The sequence below is a fragment of the Dipodomys spectabilis genome, unplaced genomic scaffold, assembly GCF_019054845.1.
Source record: "Dipodomys spectabilis isolate Male_0828 unplaced genomic scaffold, ASM1905484v1 ptg000365l, whole genome shotgun sequence".
Lineage (NCBI taxonomy): Eukaryota > Metazoa > Chordata > Mammalia > Rodentia > Heteromyidae > Dipodomys > Dipodomys spectabilis.
This window is the reverse complement of record NW_024871042.1, coordinates 8,090,680-8,117,471: the sequence shown is the minus strand read 5'-3', so window position 1 is coordinate 8,117,471 and position 26,792 is coordinate 8,090,680. Positions and strand designations below refer to the sequence as shown.

At 42.0% G+C, this 26,792-nt stretch overlaps 2 protein-coding genes across 2 annotated transcripts; both read right to left on the bottom strand.

The window, feature by feature from the left end:
• Positions 1-6,690: 6,690 nt before the first annotated feature.
• LOC122096034 (cystatin-8-like) lies at positions 6,691-13,640 on the bottom strand. Its single transcript, XM_042666425.1, has 3 exons — positions 13,410-13,640; positions 9,923-10,036; positions 6,691-6,774 (listed from the first exon to the last, which is right to left on the bottom strand). Exons 1-3 carry the CDS (start codon positions 13,638-13,640, stop codon positions 6,691-6,693), a joined length of 429 nt encoding a protein of 142 aa, XP_042522359.1.
• Positions 13,641-19,237: 5,597 nt separating this feature from the next.
• LOC122096005 (cystatin-12-like) lies at positions 19,238-23,378 on the bottom strand. Its single transcript, XM_042666363.1, has 3 exons — positions 23,175-23,378; positions 20,298-20,408; positions 19,238-19,318 (listed from the first exon to the last, which is right to left on the bottom strand). The coding sequence occupies exons 1-3, from the start codon at positions 23,367-23,369 to the stop codon at positions 19,238-19,240; spliced, it is 387 nt and encodes a 128-aa protein (XP_042522297.1). The 5' UTR covers positions 23,370-23,378.
• Positions 23,379-26,792: the final 3,414 nt, after the last annotated feature.

Here is a 26,792-nt window from a genome sequence, read left to right as displayed (position 1 = left end):
CTAAGAATCAGAGTTCAAAGTCAGACTAGGCAAAAAATGTCTGTGAGATTTTTATGCCCAATTAACCACAATAAAGAAAAAAACAGAAATGAAGCTGTGTTTCAAGTGGTATAATGCTAACCTTAAGCAAAAAAAGCTAGATGAAACACGAAGCTCTGAGTTCAAGCACTAGGACCAGCACAGAGAGAGAGACAGAGAAACAGAGACAGAGACAGAGGTGGGTCTGATAAGGCGGCTGAAATCTGAGGATCACAGCTTGAAGACAGCCCAGGGAGGAAAGTCTGTGAATGAGACTCTTATCTAAAATTAACCACCAGAAAACCAGAAGTAGAGCTATGGCTCAAAGTGGTAGAGTGCTAACCTTTAGTGAAAGAGCTCAGAGACAGTTCCCAGACCCTGAGTTCAAGCCCTACAACTGACAAAGGAAGAAAAGAAAAGAGAAGGGGGAGGGAAAGAGAAAAGAAAGTGAGAAAGAGAGAAAGAGAGAGAGAGAAAGAAAGAAAGAAAGAAAGAAAGAAGGAAGATACATTGCTAATACACAAGGGGAAATATGCTTAATTTTTTGAATGACAAAAGTCCAAATTAGCAATCAATAAAATGTTATTCTCCTTCACATTGCAGAAAAAAAAACTAAATCTCAAGGCCAAGTTTATGAATCACCTTCATGTATTTTTAGAGAGAGGGAATCCAACAATCCTCATAGCCATTGATTTAACAATCTCTACTAAACATATAAAAGTTACATTTTTGTCAACACAATGTTCTGCATCTAGGACTTTAGTCCACAGAAATATTTGCTATCTGCACAAAGTTGGCAAAAATAAATTCATGCGACATAGTTTCTAATAGAGAGAAATAACTCAAGTATATTATCAGTAGTAAACTTATGTAAAACATGTATAATTTTAAATGAAATTTAAAATATGTGCATTTCCTGAAGGAAAAGAGATCTGCTATACATAGGTGTTATAAACAGGTTGTGAGAGATTTATCAAAGAAGTATCTGGAACAAAGACAATAATTTGTTAAGCTCAAAAGAAAGCAAATCTGGGAGTCTTGAACCATTCACAGGCTTTTATCTGAGGAGAAGGGTTATGCAGGAAGGCCACCCTCAAAATTAATTATGTTCATAGTATTGGACCTCTTCTTAATGAAAAACTGCTTTTATTGAAAAGGTCAATCTGGGTGTGAATGTCTCACACCTGTAATCCTAGCTATTCAGGAGGCTGAGACCTGAGGCTCAGGCAGAAAAGCCCATGAGACTCTTATCCTTAATTAACAACCAAAAAGCCAGAAACAGAGCTGTGGCTCAAGTGGTCTTGAATGGAAAAATAAGGGACATTACCCAGGCCCTGAGTTCAAGCTCTAGGACCAGCACAAAAAAGTAAAGGTCCAAATTTCCATTATGAAAATCGGATGTAGGGAAGCCATAAGATGACAAAAATCAGTGTCCACCCCTCCTTACCTCTCAGTTCCATTTCTGAGGATGTATAGAGGGTACTGAGAGCCTGCTAGTGGATAGTGATGATTTAGTTCACATATTAGAACTTCCTTCTTCCCTCTTTCTCTGTTTAAATGCTTGGCTGGCCAGAAAGTCCCCTACTTTTAGGAGCTTAAAACATTGGGCTTCAACTCTGGCCCCACATGCTGCCTCTTAGCTCTCTTCACTCAAGGTTAGTGCTCTACCACTGAGCCACAGCTCTACTACCTTTTTGATGGTTAATTGAAGATAAGAATCTCATGGGCTTTCCTTCCCTGACTGGCTCCAAACTTTAATCCTCAGATACTCAGCCTCCTGAGTAACTATGATTATAGGTTAGTCACCAGAGCCCAGCTTAGACATTATACTTTTATACCACCAACAGCACATTTTTTTTGAACCAGAATCAGTTTTTAAAAATGTGAGAAACTACAAAGTTAGGATAGCAGTAACATCATTAGATGGTAGGAATTGTTCAACTCCATTATAAATCTACTGAGATCCATTCTATATAAGCACCATCATTTTTTAATAAGTAGTTGTACAAAAGCATTTCAATATGTCAGTTTTTTAGTACAGCGTATCTTGATGTCACTCCTTTTCACTATTCTCCCTTCTCTCCCAACCCTACCTGACCCTTTCCATTTTTCATATATGTACTTTGAGTATCATGACTGTATTTTCCCACCCTTCTTCTCTCCATTCATTTTCCCTCTCTCCTCTTAACCTGTCCCCTTCTCCCGACAACACGTTTCCACTTCCTTGTATTCATTTTGTTAAACAATTAGTTGTTCAAAGAAGCTACACAGGTAGAATCCTCCCCTGAACATACCATACTTTAGTCAATTTGTGTATATTGCATATGACCCCGTATAAGATTTCATGCATGTTTATGATTTAGATCTAACTTTCACATGTGAGAGAAAACATTGGGCATCATCACTGACTTGATATCCTTACCTGGTACACAATAACTGTAGTTTGATTCATTGATTCTTCAAATCTGGCTCCAGGATTGCTAGATCAGGAAAAACCCTTCAGATAGTTTCCTCATTTCATCACAGATTTCCTTTGGCACAAGGAAGTGTGGAGAGCCTACCTGCAGGACTTTCGAGAATGTGATCTGCAGCCTGGCACTGGGTCCTGTCTCAGGAGTGAAGTTTGCTGCAAATGTTTAAGTTGTAGAAAGTTCCCCCCACAGGATCAAGTTCCTCACTTTTGCCGTGGATAGGACCCCACTCTTCCTCTTTTTCCACCAAAAAAGTGAGGCAGTGCGGAGGGACTCCAGTGAGTTCAACAGGCACTCAGACACACTGATTTCTGCAGGGTTACTTGAGGTTTGGGGCCAGAAGAAGCAAATAGAGCTGGAAAGCAGAACAAAACTGTTCTCCATACATGTTTGGCTAAGCTCACTAGGTAAAAAAATAAGAAGCATGGGGCCTGTAATTCTAGCTATATGGGAGCTGAGATCTGAGGATCACGCTTCAAAGCTAGCCCAGGCAGGAAAGTCTGTGAGACTCTTGTCTCCAATGAACCAACAGAAAACCAGGAAGCGGTGCTGTGGCTCAAAGTGGTAGAGAACTAACCTTGAACAAAAGAGCTCAGGAACAATGCCCAGGCCCTGAGTTCAAGCCCAACAAAAAGTAAAATAAAAATCAGGTGGGGAGGTGAAGGAGGGATCACTTCAGTGTGAGATAGGGAGTAAAGGCCAGGAAGACAAGAACTCTCCAGTGAGGGCTTTCATGACGCTGGCCCCAGATTCACACTCAGGGTACCACTGTTGGAAGGCTGCTTGCTCTGTTGTGTTGAGATGGAGCCTGGGGGCTGCCAACTTGAAACCTCCCCATCCACCCCATCTGAGAACCCTCTATTCTTTGAACCAAAAATTTGCAGTCTCTTTGTCCTTGGCCTAGTTAAAAGTTGGAACAATCAGTGTCAGCTTAGAAACAAAAATACGGCCTTAGGAGTAATATGTTTCAACTCTTTTGAGGGACAAGGTCTATTCCAAAGAGCTGAAACAGGGGGAGGAGGTAGCCCCAGCCAGAACTCTATTCCTCCCCATCTCTGTCATCCATTCCCAGTACTCTGGTCTGACTCCAAATGCAAGTCTCCAAACACCAATAGCCCTAAGCAAGCAAAGGATACTGAAGCAGCTCAGCTCATACTACTACCAATTCCTGAACCCTGGTTGCTATGTCAGAAGTAAGCAAGGGATGGTGTTCATTCAGAATACTGGAGTGCAACTAGATATTGTTAGGAAAGATCTTGAAACCAGAAAATGGCAGGGTTGAGATAAAATCTCATATCTGTGAGCCATTGGCTGTATCCTTTGTCTTTGAGTGGAGTTGGGAGGGTGTAAGGCCTAGATACTCAGAGATCCCACAGAACTTACCTCTGCTTTGAACCTCACTGCCCAGTCACCAACCTGATTTCCAGTGCCAGCCAAGATCTGAAACTTACTTGCCATGTGCTCCAACATGGCAGAGAAAGACAGTCATTAACCAGGACTACTCTGCAGCAGTGGACATTGTTGCCTGAAAAGATGCCATACCTGCTTCCCTCCACTCTTCAGCCCCTCTGCCTTTTATGGCACAAGCCAGTCCTATTGCCAAGAGTAACAACTCTGGCTGTGGCTCTTCTGTGCATGTCCTGTTGCAAGCTCCCTCTGTTACCCATTTTACCCAGATTCCTGTGGCTTAGGGCCTACTGTGGCTACAAGAGAAGGTGGGAAACCACAGTTACTTTTGAATGGCCCTATTTCCCTAGAATTAGGGACTGATGTGTATGTACATATGTATTTTAAAGGTCTCTGCAAAGGACATTTTGTCCCTAGGGTGGAGATTCTTCCTTTGTGACTGGATCATGTTTTAAAGGCAGAGGAAGGTGGCAAGCCTCATGGGAAGAGGAAGAGGAGATTGGCAGGGGTGGGAGCCAGATCTACAATATCCGTGGAGGGCTGTTATTCAGGATTGAAAGTTGTGTGCCTTCTTTCTTGAGGCTGCACATGGGCCCATCACCAGCAGAAGACAGATGGGCTACAGAAAGAGTAAAACATATTCAAATAAGAAAACAACATGGCTTTAAAAGCACATGCTAGCCAAGTGCTGGTGGCTCACGCCTGTAATCCCAGCTACTCGGGAGACTGAGATCTGAGGATTGTGGTTCAAAGCCAGCCTAGGCAGGAAACTTCAATTAATCACAGAAAAAAACTGGAAGTGGTGGCTTAAGTGGTAGAGTGCTAGCCTCGAGCAAAAATGGCCCAGGGACAGCACCCAGGCCCAGAGTTCAAGCCACAGAATGGGAAAAAAAAAAGCACAGATTTTTTTTTTTTTTTGTCATTTTTCAAATGTCAGGTTAGCAATCTCTTTTATTGCAAAGTCACAGAGACCAAAATACATAGAACATAGCAGGAGGCTAGGAACAGAATAGCCCTTTTCATGAGCAGTTTAGCCCTGAGTTTAGCCCTGTTATAACTGGTCCTGTCCAATTTCCATCAAGCAAAAACAGTAACTAGAAAGCCATACCTTGGACTTGGTGGTCACACCTACAGGAGTTGCCATATGTCTCCAGGTCCTAGTGACTACCTGTTCCTAGCTCCTAGACATGACAAATGTATCTGATATGTCTACATGTGCCAAGTACACAGAAAGAAAAAACCCAGACCCATCTATTGCCTCTAACTCAACCCAGCCACTCAGGGGCAGGAAGTCCTGATACTCACCCAGGTAATGGGTTAAGTTAAGAGGACAAGGCCCTATGCCTTTGAGTTTTGTGACCTTGTTCTTTTCCTAGGGCAGAAAGAGTAAAACCTTCATTGCCTAACAAGCCAGAAAGTAAAATGTGGCTTGTGTGTGTACATTTGAAACACACTTGCCCCACTGAATCATCCCCAACACTATGTTTAAAAGAGAGACATCTCATGAAGCCCAACACAAAAAAGTAAAAATAATTAAAAATAAGCCACTTGGGCACTGGAGGCTCACAACTGTAATCCTAGCTACTTAGAAGGCTTAGATCTGAGGATTATGGTTCAAAGCCAGCCCAGGCAGGAGCGTTAGTGAGACTCTTATCTCCAATTAACCACCAGAAAACCAGAAGTGGCACTGTGGCTCAAGTGGTAGAGTGTTAGCCTTGAGCTAACTCAGAGTTCAAGCACCACAAAGAAAAATGTGTGTGTGTGTGTGTGTGTGTGTGTGTGTGTGTGTGTGTGTGAAAGTTTCTTTTATAAATTGTGGTGCAGTACATTTGCCATTTTAACCATTTTAAAGGTAAAGTTCAAATATATCAATTATAATACATTATTATACAACCCATCTCCAGAATCTTTGCATGTTGCAGAACTGAATCTCTCTACTCATTAAATAAATTCTCAATAATTAAATAAATTCTCATTAAACACATTTATGGTCAATCACTTTTTGAAAAAGAATTGTTTCTTACTATGGTCCCTGTTTGCATACTTCTTCTCCCTCTTCTAAGTCATTCTCTCACACATGTACACACACACACACACACACACACACACACACACACACAGGAACACAATGATAATTCAGTCACTCTCCTGACATTTTTACCCTCACCTTCTTGCTTTGTGATCATTATTTGGGGGGGGGGGGTTTAGAGGTTAATTACTCCTTCATTATTGAATTATACTGTATAGTCTATAACTATGATTGGTCAGAAAAAAATGCTTTGCACTTACATCCAGAACACATTTACTCTAATGAAATAAAACAGACACTGACAAAAGACCAAAAACATGTTTTTAAAAGTGACTGACTACATGCTCAGTGACCGTTGTTCCCATTCATAGAAGAAGTAAAAATTCCTTCCAAGTCAGGAGACATGTCCAATCAGAACTCTCAGAAAGAAACATCAGGGCCAAGGAAGCATTGGGAGGAAATCTGTTAGCACCCATTGTAAGGGACTATTATCCAATCTAAATATATTCCACTTTCCATCTGTCATGGGGAAATGGAAAAAGCCCTCACTCTATTCTTTATTTTCAGTTACAAACTTATTCCTGGGGTGAGTTTTTGCCAGGGAAGACCTTATCTTTTGTCCCCACATTCTATGAAAATAAAACAGTTGAACAGTAGGCAGAAAGGTGTGCATGAGGAAAACACGTTGGTCATACTCTTATGTCTGCAGATGCTTTTTATCACAGAGAAAGGTTGATCAGTGATAGATGAGTCTCCAAGACACAATTAGACATCAAAACACTGTTTGCTCAACACATTGAATTCTCCATTCCAGGGAAGTGCTCCTACCAAAAAGGTGCAATGTACTGCCTGAAAAAGATAGTAACAATGTAAGTTAGTAGTATGCTGAAACAAAAAGGAGAAACAAATATCTTGTTGCTTGGTGTCTGCTTAGGGTTAGCTGGGTCTCTACTCTCGAGGAACTGCCCCCAAGAATCTGAAGAGCTGGAGGCTAAGGATCACCAATGGCCAGCAATTCTACAGAGGTAGCTCTGGCCCATATTGACCACAGGTAGACAACAAGTGTTAGCACTCCTAACATTCTGATAGTAAGTCACACATAAACTTGGCTTAATTCTTTTTCATACTGCCTACAATGGAAAGAAAGCATTTCTCTATTAAACCGAGACTAATATATATTGTCTTAATGATTAAATATATCCATTTGTTTTAACCAATCAGGATAAGAATAAATTAGAAGATTCTAGAGCCTAACATACCTTTTGTACCAAAGGGTTCTATCCCTTTAAAAATCCTATGGAAATGACTAAATATTCTATGGATGTAATAAATGGAGGCACGGGCACATGGATGAATGGATGGATGGATGATAGGTGGGTGGATGGGCAGACTGACAACTGTATTCCTGACCGTGAGAATCACAGAGTCACATATAGGAGATAAGAGGCAGAGGGGCCAGAAATAAGTAGTTTGGTCCCTGCAGTTTATTATCTCTTTGGGGGTCCCTGCTGCTTACTATTTATTTGACATATACAATATAAAATATCAAATCAATATTTTTAATATTTTTTCTTTAGGCAATTATATAAAAGAGTTGCTATTCTACAGAGAAGTTTATGAATGTAGGATCTCTTGATCAACATTACCCCAAACATTCTCACCCATCCATCCCAACCCTTCCCTCACCTTTCTTAATTTTTAGGTTAGGTTTCTTAATTTTTATGTACTGAATTTTTGCCATTCAAAAAAGCAACTTATGTATACAGTGCATCTTGATCTCTGTCATCCCTTTAATACCTTCATCCCCCCTTAGACCCACCCCTATCCTTATTCTTCTCAATGTATATACAATGCATGCTTGCCTACATTCTACTCCTTTCCCCTGGTCATTCTTCTACCCTTCCTCCCTTGTGGGTACCTAGAATGTGCCTATAAAAATCTAGAAGTAAACACACTGAGTGGTATCCAAATGGTTAGAAATGAATTAACTGAGGTATAATAAACTCTAGGAAGAGCACAAACAGTATAATTCTTTAGAAAGATGAAGCTAAAGCCCAACAAAGTTGGTGTCAGGAATTGGGTATATGCAAGAGAGGGGGAGCAAGGGGAGAGGCATAGAAAAATGAAGGGGCCAAATCAGTATTTTTTAAGGCAAACTCAGTTTTTGATTAATTCAGACTGTGGGGGAGGAGGAAGAAGGAAAGAACTCATCTTCCTGCATCAGACTAGCAAAATTCAGGAACTAAATGTAATGGAGAAACAAAGTATAACCACAACTTATCTAGTAAAATAAGGAGGCCATTCTTCCATTTTGGGGGTGGGGGTGGGGATTGGTCGTGGGGCTTGAACTCTTGGCCTGGCCGCTACCCCTGAGCTCTTCAGCTCAAGGTGAGCACTCTACCACTTCAGCCACAGCACCATTTCCAGTTCTCTGGTGGTTTATTGGAGATAAGAGTCTCACAAACTTTCCTTCCCAGGCTGGCTTTGAACTGTGATCTTCAGATCTCAGTCTCCTGAGTAGCTAGGATTACGGGAGTGAGCCACCGGCACCTGACCCATTCTTCCATCTTTTAAGAAGCATGGCCTAGAGCACTGAGAGGCATCTGGAAGTTTGTCATGAAGGGGATGGGAACACAAACATATACATCAGAACCAAGTTGAACAAAGCTGCCTGGGACAAAGCAACCAGGAAATGTCCCCCAAACCTCATACCATCCTCATGTATTTGGTGTCTTCATCCAGAAAAGACCAAAGCTAAAGATTCACCAGGCAAACTCCACATGGAGGTTACTATGTACTTGTCCCAACTTTCGCAAACCTGTACAGGTAATGCGAATAAGAACAAACCACTAACAAATGGTAGTAAAACCACTACACCACAAAATCAGACAAAGTAAGTCGATGTTACGGTTTGATGTTAGGGAATCTGTTGTTTTAATTAATACTAATTGGTGACATGAAAATTACCCAATATACATCTGTTGGGCAAACTTGTCCAGTTGGGGATTTACTTCCTCAATTTTAAGCTCAGGCATGAACAGCCTGGGCTTTACTCCAACTCTGAGGTCAAGATGTATAGGCTTAGGGCCAGGTAAGATAGTTTATGCCTGTAATTCTAGCTACAGATGAGGGGTAAGTAGGAAGATTCTGGTCCTAGGCTGCCCTCAGGAAAAAGCGAGACTCTATATGAGAAAAAAAAAACTAAAAAGCAAAAAGGATTGGGTGCATGATTCAAATAGTAAAGCATTTATTTAAGAAGCTCGAGGTCCTGAGTTTACTCTTGTATTGCCAAATAAAATAGTTCACAGGTTTAAGACTAAAGGTGTCTAGACCAACTAAGCCTTTGGCTGGCTAGTTCCCTGACATTCATACTAAACTTCGCTCAGCTCAGCAAGAGCTAACTAAGCCAAGGAGGGTATAAGCCAAGAGCTCTTGAAGTAGCATTCAGCCAATGATAGATGGGAGTCAGATAAATAACCCTGTTTCCTTGCATGCAATTATCCAACTGAGATGGGCTCTGAACAAAAGGAAAGAGACCATCTGGTTCTAGATACTGCCTAATGTCAAATACTTGCTCTGACCTGCAACTGGTGCTCAGTAAGTTTGTACGAGTAGAGGAGTAAATAAATGGATTTTTTTGCTACACAGGCTTGAGCAACTAGGCTCCACAACAGCTGAGTGTTTAGTCTGGGTCCAAGAGGACAGACTTTCAGAGATCATAGGTCAGCATTCTTGCATCAAAAGTCCAGAAGCATGAGATAGGTGTGGTATTGACAGCACCTTGCCCCTAGAGGAGGGGCAGGGAAAGTCCACAATCAAAGCCCTATCTCCTCTACAAGCCACAAGGTTGACATCTGGGGCTGAGTACTGGGAGCCAACTTTATCTCCAAAGGCATCTGGGCATCCTCAGGTTTTCCAGTTCACCCAGAGACCTTCATCAACCCACATGAGGCTGGGAGCCACCAGGCCTGTTATAGATGACTCATTTGCCACTTACCTTTTCTCGGCTGGCCTTCTCTTCAATAGCACAGATTTTATTATTGTTTAAGGGTTTTCTACAATCGCTGCGAGCAATTCTGACATCAATAAGGTATTCCAGGCGATCTGTGATCTGTGGATTAGCCGTGGTGAAATTTTATTCAAAAATGTTTTATTTGGCTGGGTGCTGTTGGTTTACACCTGTAATCCTACTCAGGAGGCTGAGATCTATGGATCACAGTTGAAGAAGGAAAAGTCTATATAACCCTTATCTCCAAGTTACCAGCAAAAAGCCAGAAATGGAGCTATGACTCAAGTGGTAGATCACTGGCCTTAAGCAAAAGAGCTAAAGAGACAGCACCCAGACTCTGAGTTCAAGCTCCAGTACCAACACACACACACACACACACACACACATACACACACACACACACACACTATTCCATTTTAAATTTTATAAGTTTTGACAAACACAAAATTCCTCTCATTCTGTCTCTCTGTCCTCTTCTCCCAGGCCAGACATATCTTTATGAGAAGGATAATAACCATTACTCAATTCCTGGAGTTACTCAATTCCTGGAGATACACACAGGGGCCTCTTGAAGGTCAAACCTAATTCTAGCTTGAATCCAAATTCCAGGGTTTACATCCTGCCCTGTGACAGTGAGTGAACATAGTGGTCTCTACAGGAAGCCCAAGCACTCTCTGACCTAATATTTTTCTGACGTTTTACTGTTCTTAAAAAATAAACTTAAAAATAAACTTTAAAAAAAATCTTGGCCATGCTTCATAAGGTTCACCATCGTATAGTCTCTTCCCTTATCTGCAGCCAGCCACAGCAGAGCCTCGTAAGAGTACTCGAGGATGTCTGACTGCTTTTTCTCATCCTTGTACTCTCCAATCCTCCCTGTTTCCCTACTATAGCTGATGCTGTGGGCCCTACCCCATTTCCCACATCGTTTCCAAACCCACACCAGCTCCTGGGGCTCTCTCCCTTCAACAGAATCTAAGGGTCCAGAGCCACTCCCAATCCATGACAGATGGGAGTAGGTAAATAAACAACTCAGCTTCCTCAACTGTAAGGTAGCCTAACTCCTAGGTAGGCTTTTGTTTTGTTTTCTTTATTTTGGTGCTTATTAGCCCAATAAACTCCCTTTCCATAGCTTAGCATGCTTCTTTCCTTGGCAACACTAGGCCCATGTAGTAAAGGCAGTAAATAATCAGCCTTCAACCCCCCCTTTTACCTTGAGATGGCACTCCTCTGGGGCAGCTACCACCATATAAGGCAGCAAGAGCCCTTTTAGAGTGACCTTCAGGTCTAGGCAGTTGCAAGACCCCTTATCTACTACTTGGGTAGCAGCCATAAATCCTAGTCTGTCATGGCAGAGCTCCTGGCCTCACGTCCACACCAAGATCTCTACCTCCTAGCCCCTTCTAGCCCCTCCTAACCTCAGTAGGTTATATAAGTCACCTCAAACAAATAGCCAGCACTTCTCTCTTGTGAGAAGAAAAAGGTTCTTGCTGGTCACTTTACTAACAATAAACCTTTCTATGTTCTTTGTACCTGGATATCTGCATCGTTTTCTGGCAAAGTCTAATCTACTCTAACAATGATGGTCCTGGGGCTTGAGCTCAGTCCCTGTGTCCCTGAGCTCTTTTGCTCAAAGTTCTCTATCACTTGAACCACAGTTCCACTTCCAGTTTTTTGGTGGTTAATTGGAGACAAGAGTCTTATGGACTTTCCTGCCCAGGCTAGTTTCAATCTGTGATCTTCAGATCTTAGCCTCCTGAGTAGCTAGGATTATAGATGTGAGCCACTGGTGCCTGGCCTAGGTGGTTTTTGTACATCTTTATCCATCTCTGCGGTCTCTGGGAAGACAGAACCAGCCGCCTATGGTGGTTACTTTTTCACTTACTTAACTTGCATTGGCCCTTCTCCTTATCCAGTCTTCCTTTTCCTCTGTCTTTTTGGTACTTCCTGATATGGTCTTCCAAATAAACTACTTGCCTTTGAATTCTACCAGTAGGATCTATTTCTGGGATAATCCAAAATAAAATGCCTCTCACCACTTCACACGTTACTCCTGCTCTGTCTTAAGGTCTTTAAATATCACTCGTAAAGTGGTGTGTTTCAGCAATGATTATGCACCATGATCACACTGAAAGTCTTTAATACCTACTGAGACCTAAGTCCCACCCAAGGGCCTCATTTTGTTAGTAATAGTATAGCCCTGCAGTAGGACATTTACATGTTCTCTCTCCAGTTGAGAAACATTGCCTAAGAAAGCTTTGCCCTGACATTCAGCATCCCCATATTCAATGCCACTAGAACAGACAACATAGCTCCAATTCCTGAATTAAAGGGATTTTTTAGTTTTCCTTTCAACTAACTGGATTTCTGGCTCCTCTAAGACTTTGATCCTTTTTATCATTCTCACCAGCCTATCTACAGCAACTATTCCAAAAGTGGCTCATGAGAAACTTCCTGAATTACTATTTGAGTACTAAAGGAAATGAAGTGTGAAAGAGGCTGGGAACATGACAAGGTCATTTCCTTTATCTCAAAGAACCACTATGAAGCCACATTCAGAGATGGATTGTGAAGAATTCCCAATCAATGAAGGATTCTATATTGCCAACATCATATCTTGGAAGTGCAATAGTAATTAAACACTTTCCCAAGGCACGGGGATGTGAGTGCTGACCTATCCATTGAATACCTCTTCAACTCCATCTTCCTCCAAGTTTCATGGTATAATTACTAGCCACATCACCCAGCTGCGATTGCTATTTGCAGTTAGCTTCAGTCCAACCGTGAGGGACTTTGGCTGAAAATTCCAAGAAGCACTCATCTCCAACAGAATTTATATCAGAATTTATATAAATAATACCTGCCAGACAGAGTTGAGCGACTCATGACCATGTGAAGTGACACACTTTTATAAATGAAATCAATGTGCCTCCACATCCATTATATAAATGTTGGGTTGAAAAGTTAAAGAACAAGAAGTAGAGCTATGGCTAGAATGCTAGCCTTGAGCACAAAAACTCAGGGACAGTGCCTAGGCCCTGAGTTCAAGCCCCATGACTGACAAAAAGAGAAAAAGAAAAGGTAAAGAACAGTGGAGAGGGCACTACTGAGTCACAAGTTCAGCAGTGCCACATGCCTCTTTCTAACTCCACCTTCCATGCTTTGAAGACCAGGTTCAACTGTGGCCTGGGCAGCATTATTACAAAATATTCATGGTGCTTGATTTTTCTCCTTGATTTTTTCCCAACCTTAGAAAAAGCATAAACACTTTGCAAAGTTTGCAGTTAAATGAACTGATTTATGCAGACTACTTAGAACAATGGACCATACTAGGTGTGCACTGCTGTTGTTACTCTGTAGTGTGTATGCACACTTACGTGCCATAGCAACCTGTTTCTCACAGGTCCGTTCTTTCATTCTCAGTTCTACCTGTGCAACCACATGTCAATGTCCCATTTAGAGAGAAGATCTTTACCTGCATCTGGGCACGGGCTATCTTGACCACCATAAAGATGAATTCATCCTCACTCTCTTCATTGTAGTCTTGCATTGCAAACCATACACATTGCTTCACGTTAGCATTTGAAACATTGACAAATGTGAATGGCCTCAACACCTTCATCTTATTCTTGGCTGGGTCTATGCTGACTCCCATGGCCACAAGAAGGGTGAGGAGGAACAGAAAGAACCACCAGGTTCTGGTCATGGTCCCAGAGCCTCAGAGTCAAGAGGCACAAAATGGTATCCTCCTATCCTCTCAGGGCTGGTACTGGTGAAATGATGGCTGCTGCTGATGCCTCTGGTGAACTGGTCAGTGATTTATCACACAATGTTTCTCTAAAGATTGATTGCACTTAGCTGGGAACATCAGAATCCTGTGATGGGAATATACATGCCATTGTAAGCCCTAAGTATATTTGAAGAGAATAAGAAGAGAAGATGGTCTTAAAGGTGAAATGAGGATTACATAGTACATTTTAAACAAAACTTTGGCAACATGGGTTGATAAATAGGGTGGAATCTGCCCAGGGTAATTAGACAGCATGGGATGGATGTCCTTGCAAAAGTATTTCCTTGAAAGACTGGTAGCTTTAGGGGAGACTGGGATTCTACAGGCAGTCTGGAGAGATGGGGGCAGAATGATGAAAGGGGTAACATTGATCAAGATGCATTACTCAGAAACTGACATGTTGAGTTGAAACCCGTTGCATGACTGCTTAAGGATGATGACACATTTTTTTTTAATTTAAGCTGTGGTGCTGGCTGTCTTTCATGAAGAGTTCTTGTCACCAGGCTCATATACATAAAGTACCTTCCCCTATAACCTTCCAGCTTTAGTTATTTACTTCTTTGGGTTAAATCTTGACAAAAAAATGATTCCAGTTTGATTCTAAGTCAATTTCATAGTTCAAGGATCTTATCATATCAGACTGCCTTCTCAGTATCGGCCTATCTGGATTCAAGACCAAGCTGTCAGGGTCACCCTTTACGGTGACCCCTCTCCTCATACCTGACAACCTAGTTAGTCTCTTCCACCAGTCTTCCACTCCTTTTATCCTAAGTGTAGTCTGTATTTCTAGTAGCAACTTCCTCCCTCTGTAGAACCTGCCACGGTCTTACCTGGCCCTATGCCTCCCACCACCCACTGTAGTATGGGACTGTGAAAATTGTTCTGACCCAAGGTGTCTTGGCCCCAAACCCACTGTGACTTTCAAACCTGCTCCTCCTGCTTGGCCCCTTCTTTCTTGTGGAATTGGGCCCTAGCTGGCTGTACCAGCCTGAGGTTCTCCTGGGCCTCCAGGTCTCTCAGTTCAAACTTATGGTGTGGTCAGGAGACTCTATGTGTCCTGATCTCTGGTCCATCTTCATCCACTGAACCCAGAAACTGCAGGGAGGACACACTTTGTGATGTAATCAAGCACCTGTGACCTTGCCTTGGGAGTCACCTCTCATCTATTGGCCTCTGGCCTTCATTCAGGTCTAAGCAGCTCTCAAGAGACTCAGTCAACAACCAAGCACCTCCACTTTTCCATAGAGTTGACTGTGGATAACAGCTGTCCACCTGACCTAATGAATGTCTATCCTCTGGACTCCACTTGTTTAGTACAACATTGTCTCTTCCACTGTCCAGGGACTGGGCCATAGAGAGACAGAAGGTGGACATGGACCCCTCAAGCTCTTACAGTTCCTGTTTTCTGTGAAAACCCAAAATCAGTATGCATCAAGTTCCTGGAGACACAAGAGCTGGGCATTTGCTCCAGCCTGTATGAGAAGTGGCAATGTGGATATAAGTGTTCCAGGCAGGTTGTGAAAAGCATCACACTATTTAAGTTGTCTTTCTACTGGATGTTATTTAGTGGTTTGATGTCTTTGGCTGTGGTTATCAATCTGAATATTTTTTCAATATATTTAAGGGATTTTACAAAAGACTAGTTGAGGAATTGTTGCAAAACTTTTCTAGAAACTTAGAATCTATTGCTAGTCACTGATTAATGATGTAGTCACTACTTTCCAATTTTAGCACTTGGGAGTTTTAAGACCCTGGGCCATAGACTTCATCAATACAAAGCAGAATCTCTCAGAGAGTTCAGGAAACCAACATTTCAATTCCCCCAGGGGTTCCAAAGTGCAGCCAAGTGTGAGAATCAGTGCACTGCACCTGTGCTTTTTGAATTAATGTGTCCATGAGGCCTCTATGAATCTTGCTAAAACACAGATGCTGATTGGATGGTCTGGGTAAAGCATAAGACAGTGCATGTCTAACCAGCTCCAAGGTGATATGGATGCTCCTGGTTTCCTGGTCATGGTTTTGAGTTGGGAAATGTTGAATGATAATGCTTGCTTCCTACCACTTTGTTTCAGCCCAGCTATTCTAACTCAATTAGGTAGAAGAGCAATTATAGTGTATTGATTTGATTCACAATATTGGCATTGGTTAAAGATATCCAAATTTTACTCAGAGCATTTGCTGTCAATTATCCTACTTATTTTCTAATGTATTACCTTTCCTTTTCTTTTTTATTGGCTTTCAAGAATCTTAGAAGAACTTTGAGCAATTAACATTTTATTGTAAATATCTGAAGCAAGATGTATCCTCCCTCTTCTGAATTTATTCATATTTTATTTTCAAATAAATTCTCCCTTTAATTTTAGAAAAATCTGCCTTGAAATTTCTATTTTTATTCTTTTCTCCCCTTTGGGGATTATTATGTGTCCTTTTGTAAGGTAGAATAGATAGTTACATGGTTCTTATGTTTTTGTGTTCTTACAGTTTTAGAGATATATCTGATAAAAATATTAAAGGGTATGTTTTCACACATCTGTAAACTATTACATTTCCACCATAATCAAACTAACTAGCAAATTTATTTTTTATTGTGAAAATATCGTATAGAGGAGTTACAATTACATGGGCAAGATACTGAGTACATCTCTTATCAAGCATTGTTGCCTCCTCCTTTGTTTCCCCTTCCCATCCCTTCCCATCCTCCCCACCCCCCTCCCACCAAAGTTGTAAAGTTCATTTTTCAACATAACGACTTGTACATCTCATTGTTGCAATGGATCCACCTGTATCCCTATTTAAATGATTTGTTTTTTCCCTTCCCCTCCATAAATTATACCAACATCAAATACGGTGAAAGCAGGGGTTATACCATGGGGGGAAGGACATACAAAGCAACAAAGAAATCATCTTATAAATGCGTTAGAAACAATTGCAAGAAAGAACATTTGAATCCTTATCTTGGGGTTCATTTCAACTAACATCAACTTATCTGACCTTTTCTGCTTGTCTCAGACATATACTAGTTATTGCAAATAAGGGAAACCATGGGACCTATATTCTTTGGGCCTGGTTTACTTCACTTAATATAATTTTTTCCAAGTCGTTCCATTTCTAGCAAATTTATTACCTCACATCTTTTTTTTTGTTACTTTAGTGCTGAGCCTAAAATAACCAAACATGGCATGGCTGGCACTAACACTTGAGCCTCACCTCTACTTCTGGATTTTGCTGATTAACTGGAAATAAAAGTCAGTTAGATTTGTCAGCCTGGACTGGCTTTTGATAGTCTCCTGGGTAGTACATTCTTTTTTTTTTAATTTATTTTATTATATTTGTGAACATACTGTACAGAGGGGTTACAATTACATGGGCAAGATAATGCGTACATTTCTTACCAAGCATTGCAGCCTCCTCCTTTGTTTACCCTTCACATCCGGTAGTACATTCTTATTTGTAGTAATCATCATATCTGCAGAACTCATTCATCTTACAACTAAAGGTTTGTACTCTTGCATAAGTATCTCTAACCACATAACTCCTGGTGTTATCATCTTTCTATTACTACATTTTTCCACATCCTACTGTTACAATGTTAAATTTTCTATTAGATTGTACCTACTACGGAGAGCATATAGTATTTGTCTTCTTGTATCTGTCTTATTTCACTCAGTATATTATCCTCAGGTCTATCTATGCTGTCACCAATGGAAGACTTTCCTTTTCATGGTTGAATAATCTTTCACTATGTATGTACTATATTCCCTTTATCCATTCATCTGTAATTAGACACTTTAATAGATTCCATATCTTACTTGTTACAAAGAGTGCTAAAGAGATGCTGGGAGTAAAATATCTCTTCAACATGTTGATTTCATTGTTAACCTACTAATTTGTATTTATCCTATGACAAGGCACAAAATTTAGCACCCCAACAGATGGCTGTTACCCAGTTCTAAGCATCAGTTCTAAGCATCAACTCAATGAAGTCCACAGTAGGAGCATGTTATTTCTGTGACAGCTAGACTCAGAGATCAGACACAAGTCTTAGACAAAATAAACTAGCAATAATTCACACAATTGCTAAAATTCCCCAGAGAAATATATATAGATAGATAGATATAGATATAGATATATAATTGCTAAAATATTAAGAGTTCCCCAAAGAACTATTTTACAACTTTGGTCACAAAGCCAGTTAACTAATGTTTTATGTGTTAGGGATATTGCAAGACATCTATGAAAATGGACACAAGGCTGATGAACCAAGAACACAAGATATATTTGATGGTCAGTCATGGAAATTGGCATGAGATCTATGAACAACAGGCCTGGACTATGTGAACATCTGAGCCCTGAATAAAGAACTCAGGGATCATGAATAAGGACTCTACCTTGCTGAGTCTGAGGCCAGTAACAAACTAGCTTTGCTGACCACACATTTGCACTTGGAAATATAAGCATACCACTACCAGATTGTGGGTGATGTTACAAATCCTACAACTAGGTCAAAGCATCAATGCTGGGGCAGAGTACAATCATTGTGACTAAAGATCCATCCAGGAATACTTCTGTTTCCATCTTGTCCCACCAAGGCAATGACAAAATCATGAGCACAAGTCAGCCGGGAAAGGGCTCAACTTTTTATCAAGGGTCACTGAATCCACAGAGACCAAGGATGGAGGAACACTCTTCCAGTGCTCTTCCAAACAGCATGACCAATGCCTCTCTGCCATTTTCCTGGCCACCCTACTTCCATTCTCCTGTCTCTCTGCCCCTCTAAGGTTTCGCCCCACCAAGATACGATGAGAAAGACTTGCTCCTCAGGGTGGAGATCTGACACTATGGTCTCTCAGGGACAAGGAGTAATATTGACAGCTGAAAAAGCCAGGATGAGTCCCAGATAGGGAGCACAGGCAGCAGGAGCAGGTGGGGACATAAATACAAGAACCACTGATTCTTAAGCTCTTGTTCCTGGAGAGGATGACTTTGTTAGTCAGGCAACATGCATTGTCCATAAAGGCAAAGCCTCCTATAAATATCAGTTACCCTCTTCCTTTCCTAGACCTGGGTCTGGGTTGGCCCCTCTGTAGAAGGGTCACTAAGAACCTTGTCCTTGAGATGGGAACAGTGAGACTATAGGCTACAACTGTCGTGAAAATATTCTGCATTCCTTCTGAGTACATGAGTGAAAGTTACGGAGAAACGAGAATAAATGGATGACACAAGGGAAGAACAAATGAAAGAAAGCATCACATGAAGGATGGGGTGCTTTATAAAGCTCACTAGGCACTCTGCACCTATAGGCAAGGTCAAATAATAATGACGTTTTCTTGCTTATCACTGACTGTGACATATACGACAAACAAGGCAGAAAAGCCCGAAACTGCTCAGGGACACAGAAGATGCTGTGAAATGCCTTTAATTGTGCTGGTGCTGCATAGACCTTGGACTACAGACTGTCCTAATACAGAGGGAGAGGGGGATTCTGCTGTGGGTGGCCCAAGACCCCATTCCACCTAAGTCTGTATGCAGGTGCTGTTCATAACTTTGAACTGGGTAATCCAGACTAGAGACTCCACAATATAAATGCAGCGAACCTGAAAAAAATAATAGTAACAGACAAATTCAAAAAATACAATATGCATTGATATTATCATTATCAATATTTGATATCATCGCTTGCGTGATATCTTGAGTTAAACACTAAAATAGAAAAGTAAAGAACAGAAAAGCAAAGCAGTCACCTAAAGACAATCCTCATGGATATAGCTAAGGGCTTCACCAAGACAAAATGTAAAGATTGCTGAATCCCTTTTCCCATCTGGCTGGAACCATCATCTATCCCTGTAACATCCTGTCCACTCATAGCCTTACCAGAATATATGATGCCAAATAAAATGTCCCCACCCCAAGGGTCTGAGGGGCCCTGCAGAGATGGCTTTGCCAGGCTCCATCCACCTGAGCAACAACAACACAAGCCCACCCCCAAAGGAGGCTGCCTCCAAGGCTATTGGTTGGGGAATAGGATCATCCATGACCAACCTTCCCTTGACAGAGAACCACTCTGAAGCTCTCAAATCCCATGGATCGTATGTCACCCATAAAGTGATCATGTCAGAACTCAGGCTCTCCAGGAATCATCCTTATGACATAGAAACTAGAGGGAGAAGCAGACTGAGTCAATGCATGGAACCATCCCAATCCCCAAGGGTACTAGCAAAGGAAGGGTAAGGACCACAGACAGAGCATCATCTTCCTGGACCTCCAGGGTCTCAGGAAGGTATGGGGCTGGGACCAGAGGGAGGGCTCCCTCCATGGATGAAGGCCACATGAGGATGTTCTAGTTGCCCATGGTCAGCCAGCTTGGCTATGAGCAGAGGTCTGCTGCAGATGATCCTTTCCTGCCTTCAGTGGGGGCATTCATGAAATTTGGTAGGACACCAGAGGTCATGCACCCTCATTCTACCCAGGAGTACCCCTCAACACATTTCCTAAGCCTCTTCTCAGACCTTCCTTAGTATCAGTTTCATTCCTAAAGATTTGTAATATACTGTGAAGTTGATTTTATTCTCAAACCTTTTTCGCTCCTGGGCCATGTTGCAATGGACAGCTGTCAATGTCTTCCTCGTATTTCTTGCAAATTGTACGGCCCAACTCTAAGTCTATTAAAAATATCCAAGTCCACCTCTGTGAAGAGAAATTTTACAAGTTGTTATGCAATACTCTTCTAATGATATAAGGATACAAAGGTACTTATGTATGTCAATAAAGATATACTTATCATTGTCATTTCTTTTCTCTATTTCTCTATTTTTGTTTCTCTGTCACTGTGTGTGTGTGTGTGTGTGTGTGTGTGTGTGTGTGTGTGTGTTTGTCTGTAGCTCCATCTCTCGATCTGTTTTTGAGATAGGGTTTAGCTATATAATCCCCAAATGGCCTTTAACTCCTAATGCCTAATCCTACTGCCTCTGCCTCCACCTCTTCACTCTTGGATCTATAGGTGTTTACCTTTATATCTGGCACCTTGCTTTCTAATTTATGTCTGTCCGTTTTTCTCCTCATGTCTCCATTTAACTCCTCCTCAAAAAATTTGTTAAGCTGAGAGTGTAGATCAGTGATGTGCTTAGCAACATTCTCCAAGTATGTTTTCTTAATGTGTACTTAATGGACATTTTCTTTGGGAAAACATGCATTAGGATCTTTCTTCAGTACTCTTTTCACTGGCTAATTAATACCAGGACAACGAATATTCATGGTATAACACCTTAATGCAACCAAATCCTGTATATTACTGGGCACAGTAGGGCAGACATAGAATACCAGCACTCAGAAGTTGAAGCATAGGATCTTGAGTTTGAGGCCAGCCTGGGCTACAGAGAGTTTTAAGCTAGCCACAACCTTTGGAGACCTTTTCTAAAAACAACAAAACAAAACCTACACAGCCAGATGCCAATGGCTCATGCTTGTAATCCTAGCTACTCAGGAAGCTGAGATATGAGAATCGTGGTTCAAAAGCAGCTCAGGCAAGAAAGTACGTGAGATTAGTATCTCCAATAACCTATCCAAAAATAAAAGGCCAAAAGTGGGCCGTGGCTCAAGTATGGATCATAATCCTTGAGCAAAGCAGAAGCTCAGGGACAGAAACTTGGCTCCTGAGTTCAAGTCCCAGGACTGGCACACACACACACACACACACACACACACACACACACACACACACATACACACACATACACACTCCTACACAGCAAAGGCCCTGCCACACCACAACTATACCTGACAATATAACCGATATAACAATTCTCACAAGAGTGTCAGACACTGCGTTTAGCTAAATGGCTCCCTTTGTCTACCACAGGAATCCATCAGGTAAGTTAACAAAAAGAACCAAGTGGGCCTCTTGGGATTAGGAAGTTACATCGTTCACTCGGCACAGTTAGCCCAGAAGTTTGATCTTGCAAACACTCGATGGGGTGAATATGAAGTGCCCTGTGTGATTCTGAATGTGTATTAGGATCCTAAAACATCATTAAAATGTATTTTCTTTATTTGGCAGTGACTGGAACTTGCACTCATGGCCTTGTAATTCCTGGGCAGGCATTCTATCACTCCTTTTTCTGCTCACCTTTCATAGTTATTTTCATGCCAGGTACTGGTGGTTCAAGTCTGTAATCCTAGCTACTCAGAAGGTGTAGATCTGAAGATTGTGATTTGAAGTCAGCCTAGGCAGGAAAGTCCATGATACTCTTATCTTCAATTAATTACCAAAAAGTCAGAAGTAGAACTATGACTCAAGTGGTAGAGCACAATAACCTGGAGCAAAAAAGCTCAGATACAATGCCTAGGCCCTGAGTTCAAACCCCAGGACCAGCACATACACACACATAAAAGTTATTTCCATTTCATAAATAGAGATTCATGATAACTCCCAAACATGGAGAGAAAACAAAACAAACTAGGGTATGCTCCCAGGTTGAGGCCATACTTCCCACAAACTGACTGGGAAATTGTTCAGAAAGCCCATTCAATTAGGGCCTCAGGAATTCACTCTGGTGATAATGATATCCACCCATGCTTGACACACTAGCCACATATACGCCCATGCTACACACACCATCCATATATTCATTCACATCTTACCCAATGCCCACCTCCCAGTGACCAGGGCACTCTTGTCCCTGGTCTGGTCTCAAGTTTGTCCAGGCCTGTCAATTTTGGCTACTAACATCCTGCAAGCATCGGAAGAAGTGTTTATCAATCCATATGGGAAACACCATACAATGCATTCCTGACATTCCAAGCTTAGCATCCCCACATCCTTACGTTTTGCCTCCCCAGCATACCTCTACTTTAGCACCTCCTTCTCTGAGTACATTTGGCTCATCCTAGTCCAGACCTCTCTTAGTGGCTGCCTTCACTTCTGCTCCCCAAACCTCTATGTGGCTAAGTCCTACCAGGTAGACCCACTGGAGAGGGCACTCACCCAAGGAGCTACAAGCTTCTAACCTTCCTTACCTCCTGTGACCTTGAATCAATGTACTGACCTTCATATCACCCACTCCCCACCATTTCATTCATGAATTTGGGGCTACTTTGTCTCTGTCTTCTACTAGTACAGAAACCCACGGGGACAAGTTCTTCTCTCTCCACATGAAGAAATAGCACATCTTGTTCCTCCCACATGCCAATGTCAAGTTCAGATGCTGATTCCTCCTTTCTGTAAGCCTTCCTTCCTTCTGTCTGCTTTTCAGGAGCCACACTCATTAAGACAATAAAACAAAGCTCCTTTAGTAATAGCTTTTGTTTGGCGGGTGGAGGGTGTTACAAATTGTTGCTGTTACTGTTTTTAACACCAAATCAAAAACTCACTTGCTCTTTCTCACAGATCCAAGATTCCCCCAACCCTGCTAGCTTTCAAATATGGACACCTCCGAGGGACATTAGGTCACGCACCTGGTGTTGGCTTCTCCACACTTGCAGAAACTTGTAGGCAAACTCATCATCCTGGTCTTCATTGAACTTATGCACGACATACTCCACGGAAATGGCAAAATATTTCATGTGCTTGTCAATGTTATTAAATTGGTAACTACAGACATGGGTCCCCAACACTATGAGCCCCACCAGCTGGAACACCTTCTGAAACATGGCTGTTTCTAGAATCCGCTCTAGGGGCTAGGGACACAGAATAATGGCAGATGCTACTGTGGGTGGCACCCTCCCAGCTCTGAACCCCACATGTCCCTGCCCACTAGAGGCCTCTTGCTGCTGACAGCCTCCCTTTGGCCAGTGTTTCTGTCCAGTGCCTTATCTCAACTCCCCCCTGCCTTGCTCCTCCCATATTCCCTAAGCAGAAAGTGGAGCAGGACATTACATTTTCTGCCCCCTGGTAACATAAGCCCTGGGCTCACAAGCCTTAATGCAACATCTCTATTGCCCACACATCTCTGGGGCTGCCTGCTGCAGCCTCATAACCTCCCTTATAAGATGTGGGTAGGGGTCTCTGCCCTCCTGGCTTAACCTCATAACCCTGCATCCCAGGACTGGTAGGACCACGGGAACTAATAAGAGCAAAGGTTGGAGTATTAGTTACTTTGGTTGTAGCCCATATTCTTCTCAGGGAGTCCCAGGAGGGCACAGCGTGAGGGGCCAGCATGAGAACTCAACCTCTGCTTTCTGCTGGCCAATTTTCCGACATTCTTTCCTTGAGGTCTGGGCAGGCCTGTGCTTAGTGGCAAGACTCCTAGGGCCAGAGGGGAGCAGTGTGCAAGGCAGTAGTTCTGCAGAGGTGGATGTGGAAGGTAGCCATGAAACTAAAAGGGAACAGGAGTTGGAGAAAGGGCCGCAGCCAAGCATCCACAGATGCATCCTCACCCAGCTCTACCTCTTGGCAGTGCCATAGCCCTCATGTGTGATCTGACCCACACCTTATCTCCCTCGTGGGAAAGTTGCTGGAAAGTAAACACAAAGGTTGAGCATGCTGGGAAGGTCTGCAGGCTACTGATGTTGAGAGAGGATGTTCATAATGAAACAATTTTCCCTCCTTGGAGTATTGGGACAGCTGAATTTGAATAACTCCACAAAGAGGCCAAGACCTGGCCACAGCCTTGGGGACTGGTTGTAAGGGCAGAACTGGATCAGATACAGGAGATGGGGATATGGACAGAATGACAGATGCAATTGTGAACACTCTTTTGAAGCTTTGAGGAGGGAGGAGATGGAAGCATGGAGATATAAAGAATGCTGATGATCTTTGTACCACCATACATACTTCAAAGTATGTGTTAGTCCCTTGCGTTTTCCTACCCAGGAAAATACAGGCTCCCAAGTCTTTATCTTCACCATTCCTAGGAGCAGAATCATTGCCATGCCACAGTTACTGGCATAAATTGTGACTGTTTTCAATGCTAGATTTCTCCTGCTAAGGGTCAGCAATTTTATTATGCCCTCCAAAGAATTGATCATTGGATTCCCTGATTCTTTTTATCCATCTCTGTTCTTTCTGTGTCTTTTTATGCATATTTGGTATAGTCCCCTGCTATTTTATCTAGGTTCAGATGGAAAATTTTTGGTTTTGAAGATAGAGATCGATGCCAGACTATACATTTCTATATCTACAGAATGTTTCTTGAAGCCCCAGGTCAACACATGCTTGTTACTTCAGAATGTTTTAATTTTATACACACACACACACACACACACACACACACACACACACACACGGAGGGAAAGAGAGAGAGAGAGAGAAAGAGTAAGAGAAAGAGAAAGAGAGAGAGAGAATCCTAATCTACATGGGGATTACATCTCTAATCTTAGTGCTACTTAGAAGTTTAGAGTTGTTTGGCAAGATTTTTGTACTTTTCTCTTTAATTTCTGCCTAAATTCACTGTAGTCAGAGAACAATGTGTGGTGCCAATTCTTTGAAATTCATGAATTCGTATGAATCAGAAGACATTCAGTTTTGATGAATCTCTCACAGGTTCAAAACGGCATGCATGTAACTGAAGTCATTGAGTTAAAGCTCTATTTAAAATAATTCAAATTCTTTTAATAGATTTTTCAATTTATGTATGTCTCTTGTGATTTTTACTCTGTGGAGCTGTCAGTTACTGAGAAAAGTGATTAAAAGTCTCCTACTAGGATCTTGGGTTTCCTTCTAGGCTTGCCAAGCAGCCTCAGTGACCATGAGGACAGAGTCTGCTATAGTTCTACCCCTGAACCTGGGCTTGGTCCCTCTGTAGAAGGGGCACCCATTGGTAACCTGGCTCCTGAAATGGAAGTGCAGGGAATTTAGGTGGTGCTCGCTGGGGGAAATATTCTGCACTATTTTTGTTGTTGTTGATTGGTTTTTTGTTTTTGAGATGATGTTTTTCTATATTGTCCAGGCTCCAGTAATCCTCCTTCTTTAACATCTGGGGCAGCTGAGACTATAAGAGTACAAGACATGATTTATGCATTCCTCCTGAAATAATGGGGAAATTGGAAACTGAATGCACGAACATGTGAAAGAATTAGTGGAAGAATGAATGAATGAATGAGTACACAAATCAACCAATGGAGCCCCTATATGAGTCCTCTCACATGAACTGAGAGGTCTGATTGACTTGGCCCTCTGGAACCGTAGGAAAGCTGCTAATAATAATGACAACAAATTTCTATTGTTTATCACAGACAATGACTTTCACAGTAAGTACATGATACAGAAGAGTACAAAATCCAGGACTGAGATGCCTTTAATTGTGCTGGTGCTATAAGACCTTAAACTATAGGCTGTCACACTAAAGAGGAAGAGGGTTTTTTTTCTGTGGGTGGCAAAAGGGCCTGTCCTTCCTTGTGTTATCATTATATATGCTGTGAAGGATGATGAACTGGGAAAACCACAGCAGGGTATCCACCTGAAAAGTGTAGTATATCTAAAAATAGATTGTAACACATGAATTTAAAAAGCTGTAACAAGTGTAACACATGACTTAGAGAACTGTAACACAACTACATCATAGGGCATAACATATTTCAAGATGTGCTAAAAATGAGCCGGGTGCTGGTGGTTTATACCTATAATCCTAGCTACTCATGAGGCTGAGATCTGAGGATGGTGGTTCAAAGCCAGCCTTGGCAGGGAAGTCCATGAGACTCTTATGTCTACTTAACCACCAGAAAACCAGAAGTGGAGCTGTGGCTCAGGTGGTAGAGTGCTCACCTTAAGTTGAAGAGCACAGGGATAGCACCCAGGTCCAGAGTTCAAGCCCCAAAACTGACCAAAAAAAAAAAAAAAAAGATGTGCTAAAAATGAATTTTAAAAGAAGTGAAAAATAAAAGCTAAACCAAATGTACACCCAAAGCACTGCTCTCCACAAACAAAGAACAGAAGTAGCTGAATTCCCCCATCTGGCTGGAACCATAATCTACCCCCTGTGACATCCTGTCCACTCACAGCCTTCCCAAAATATATGATGCCAAATAAAATGTCTCCACTCAAGGGTTTGAGGGGCCCCACAGAGATGGCCTTGCCAGGCTTCATCTACCTAAGCAAAGGTACAAGCCCCGCCCCAAAAGAAGCTGCCCCCAAGG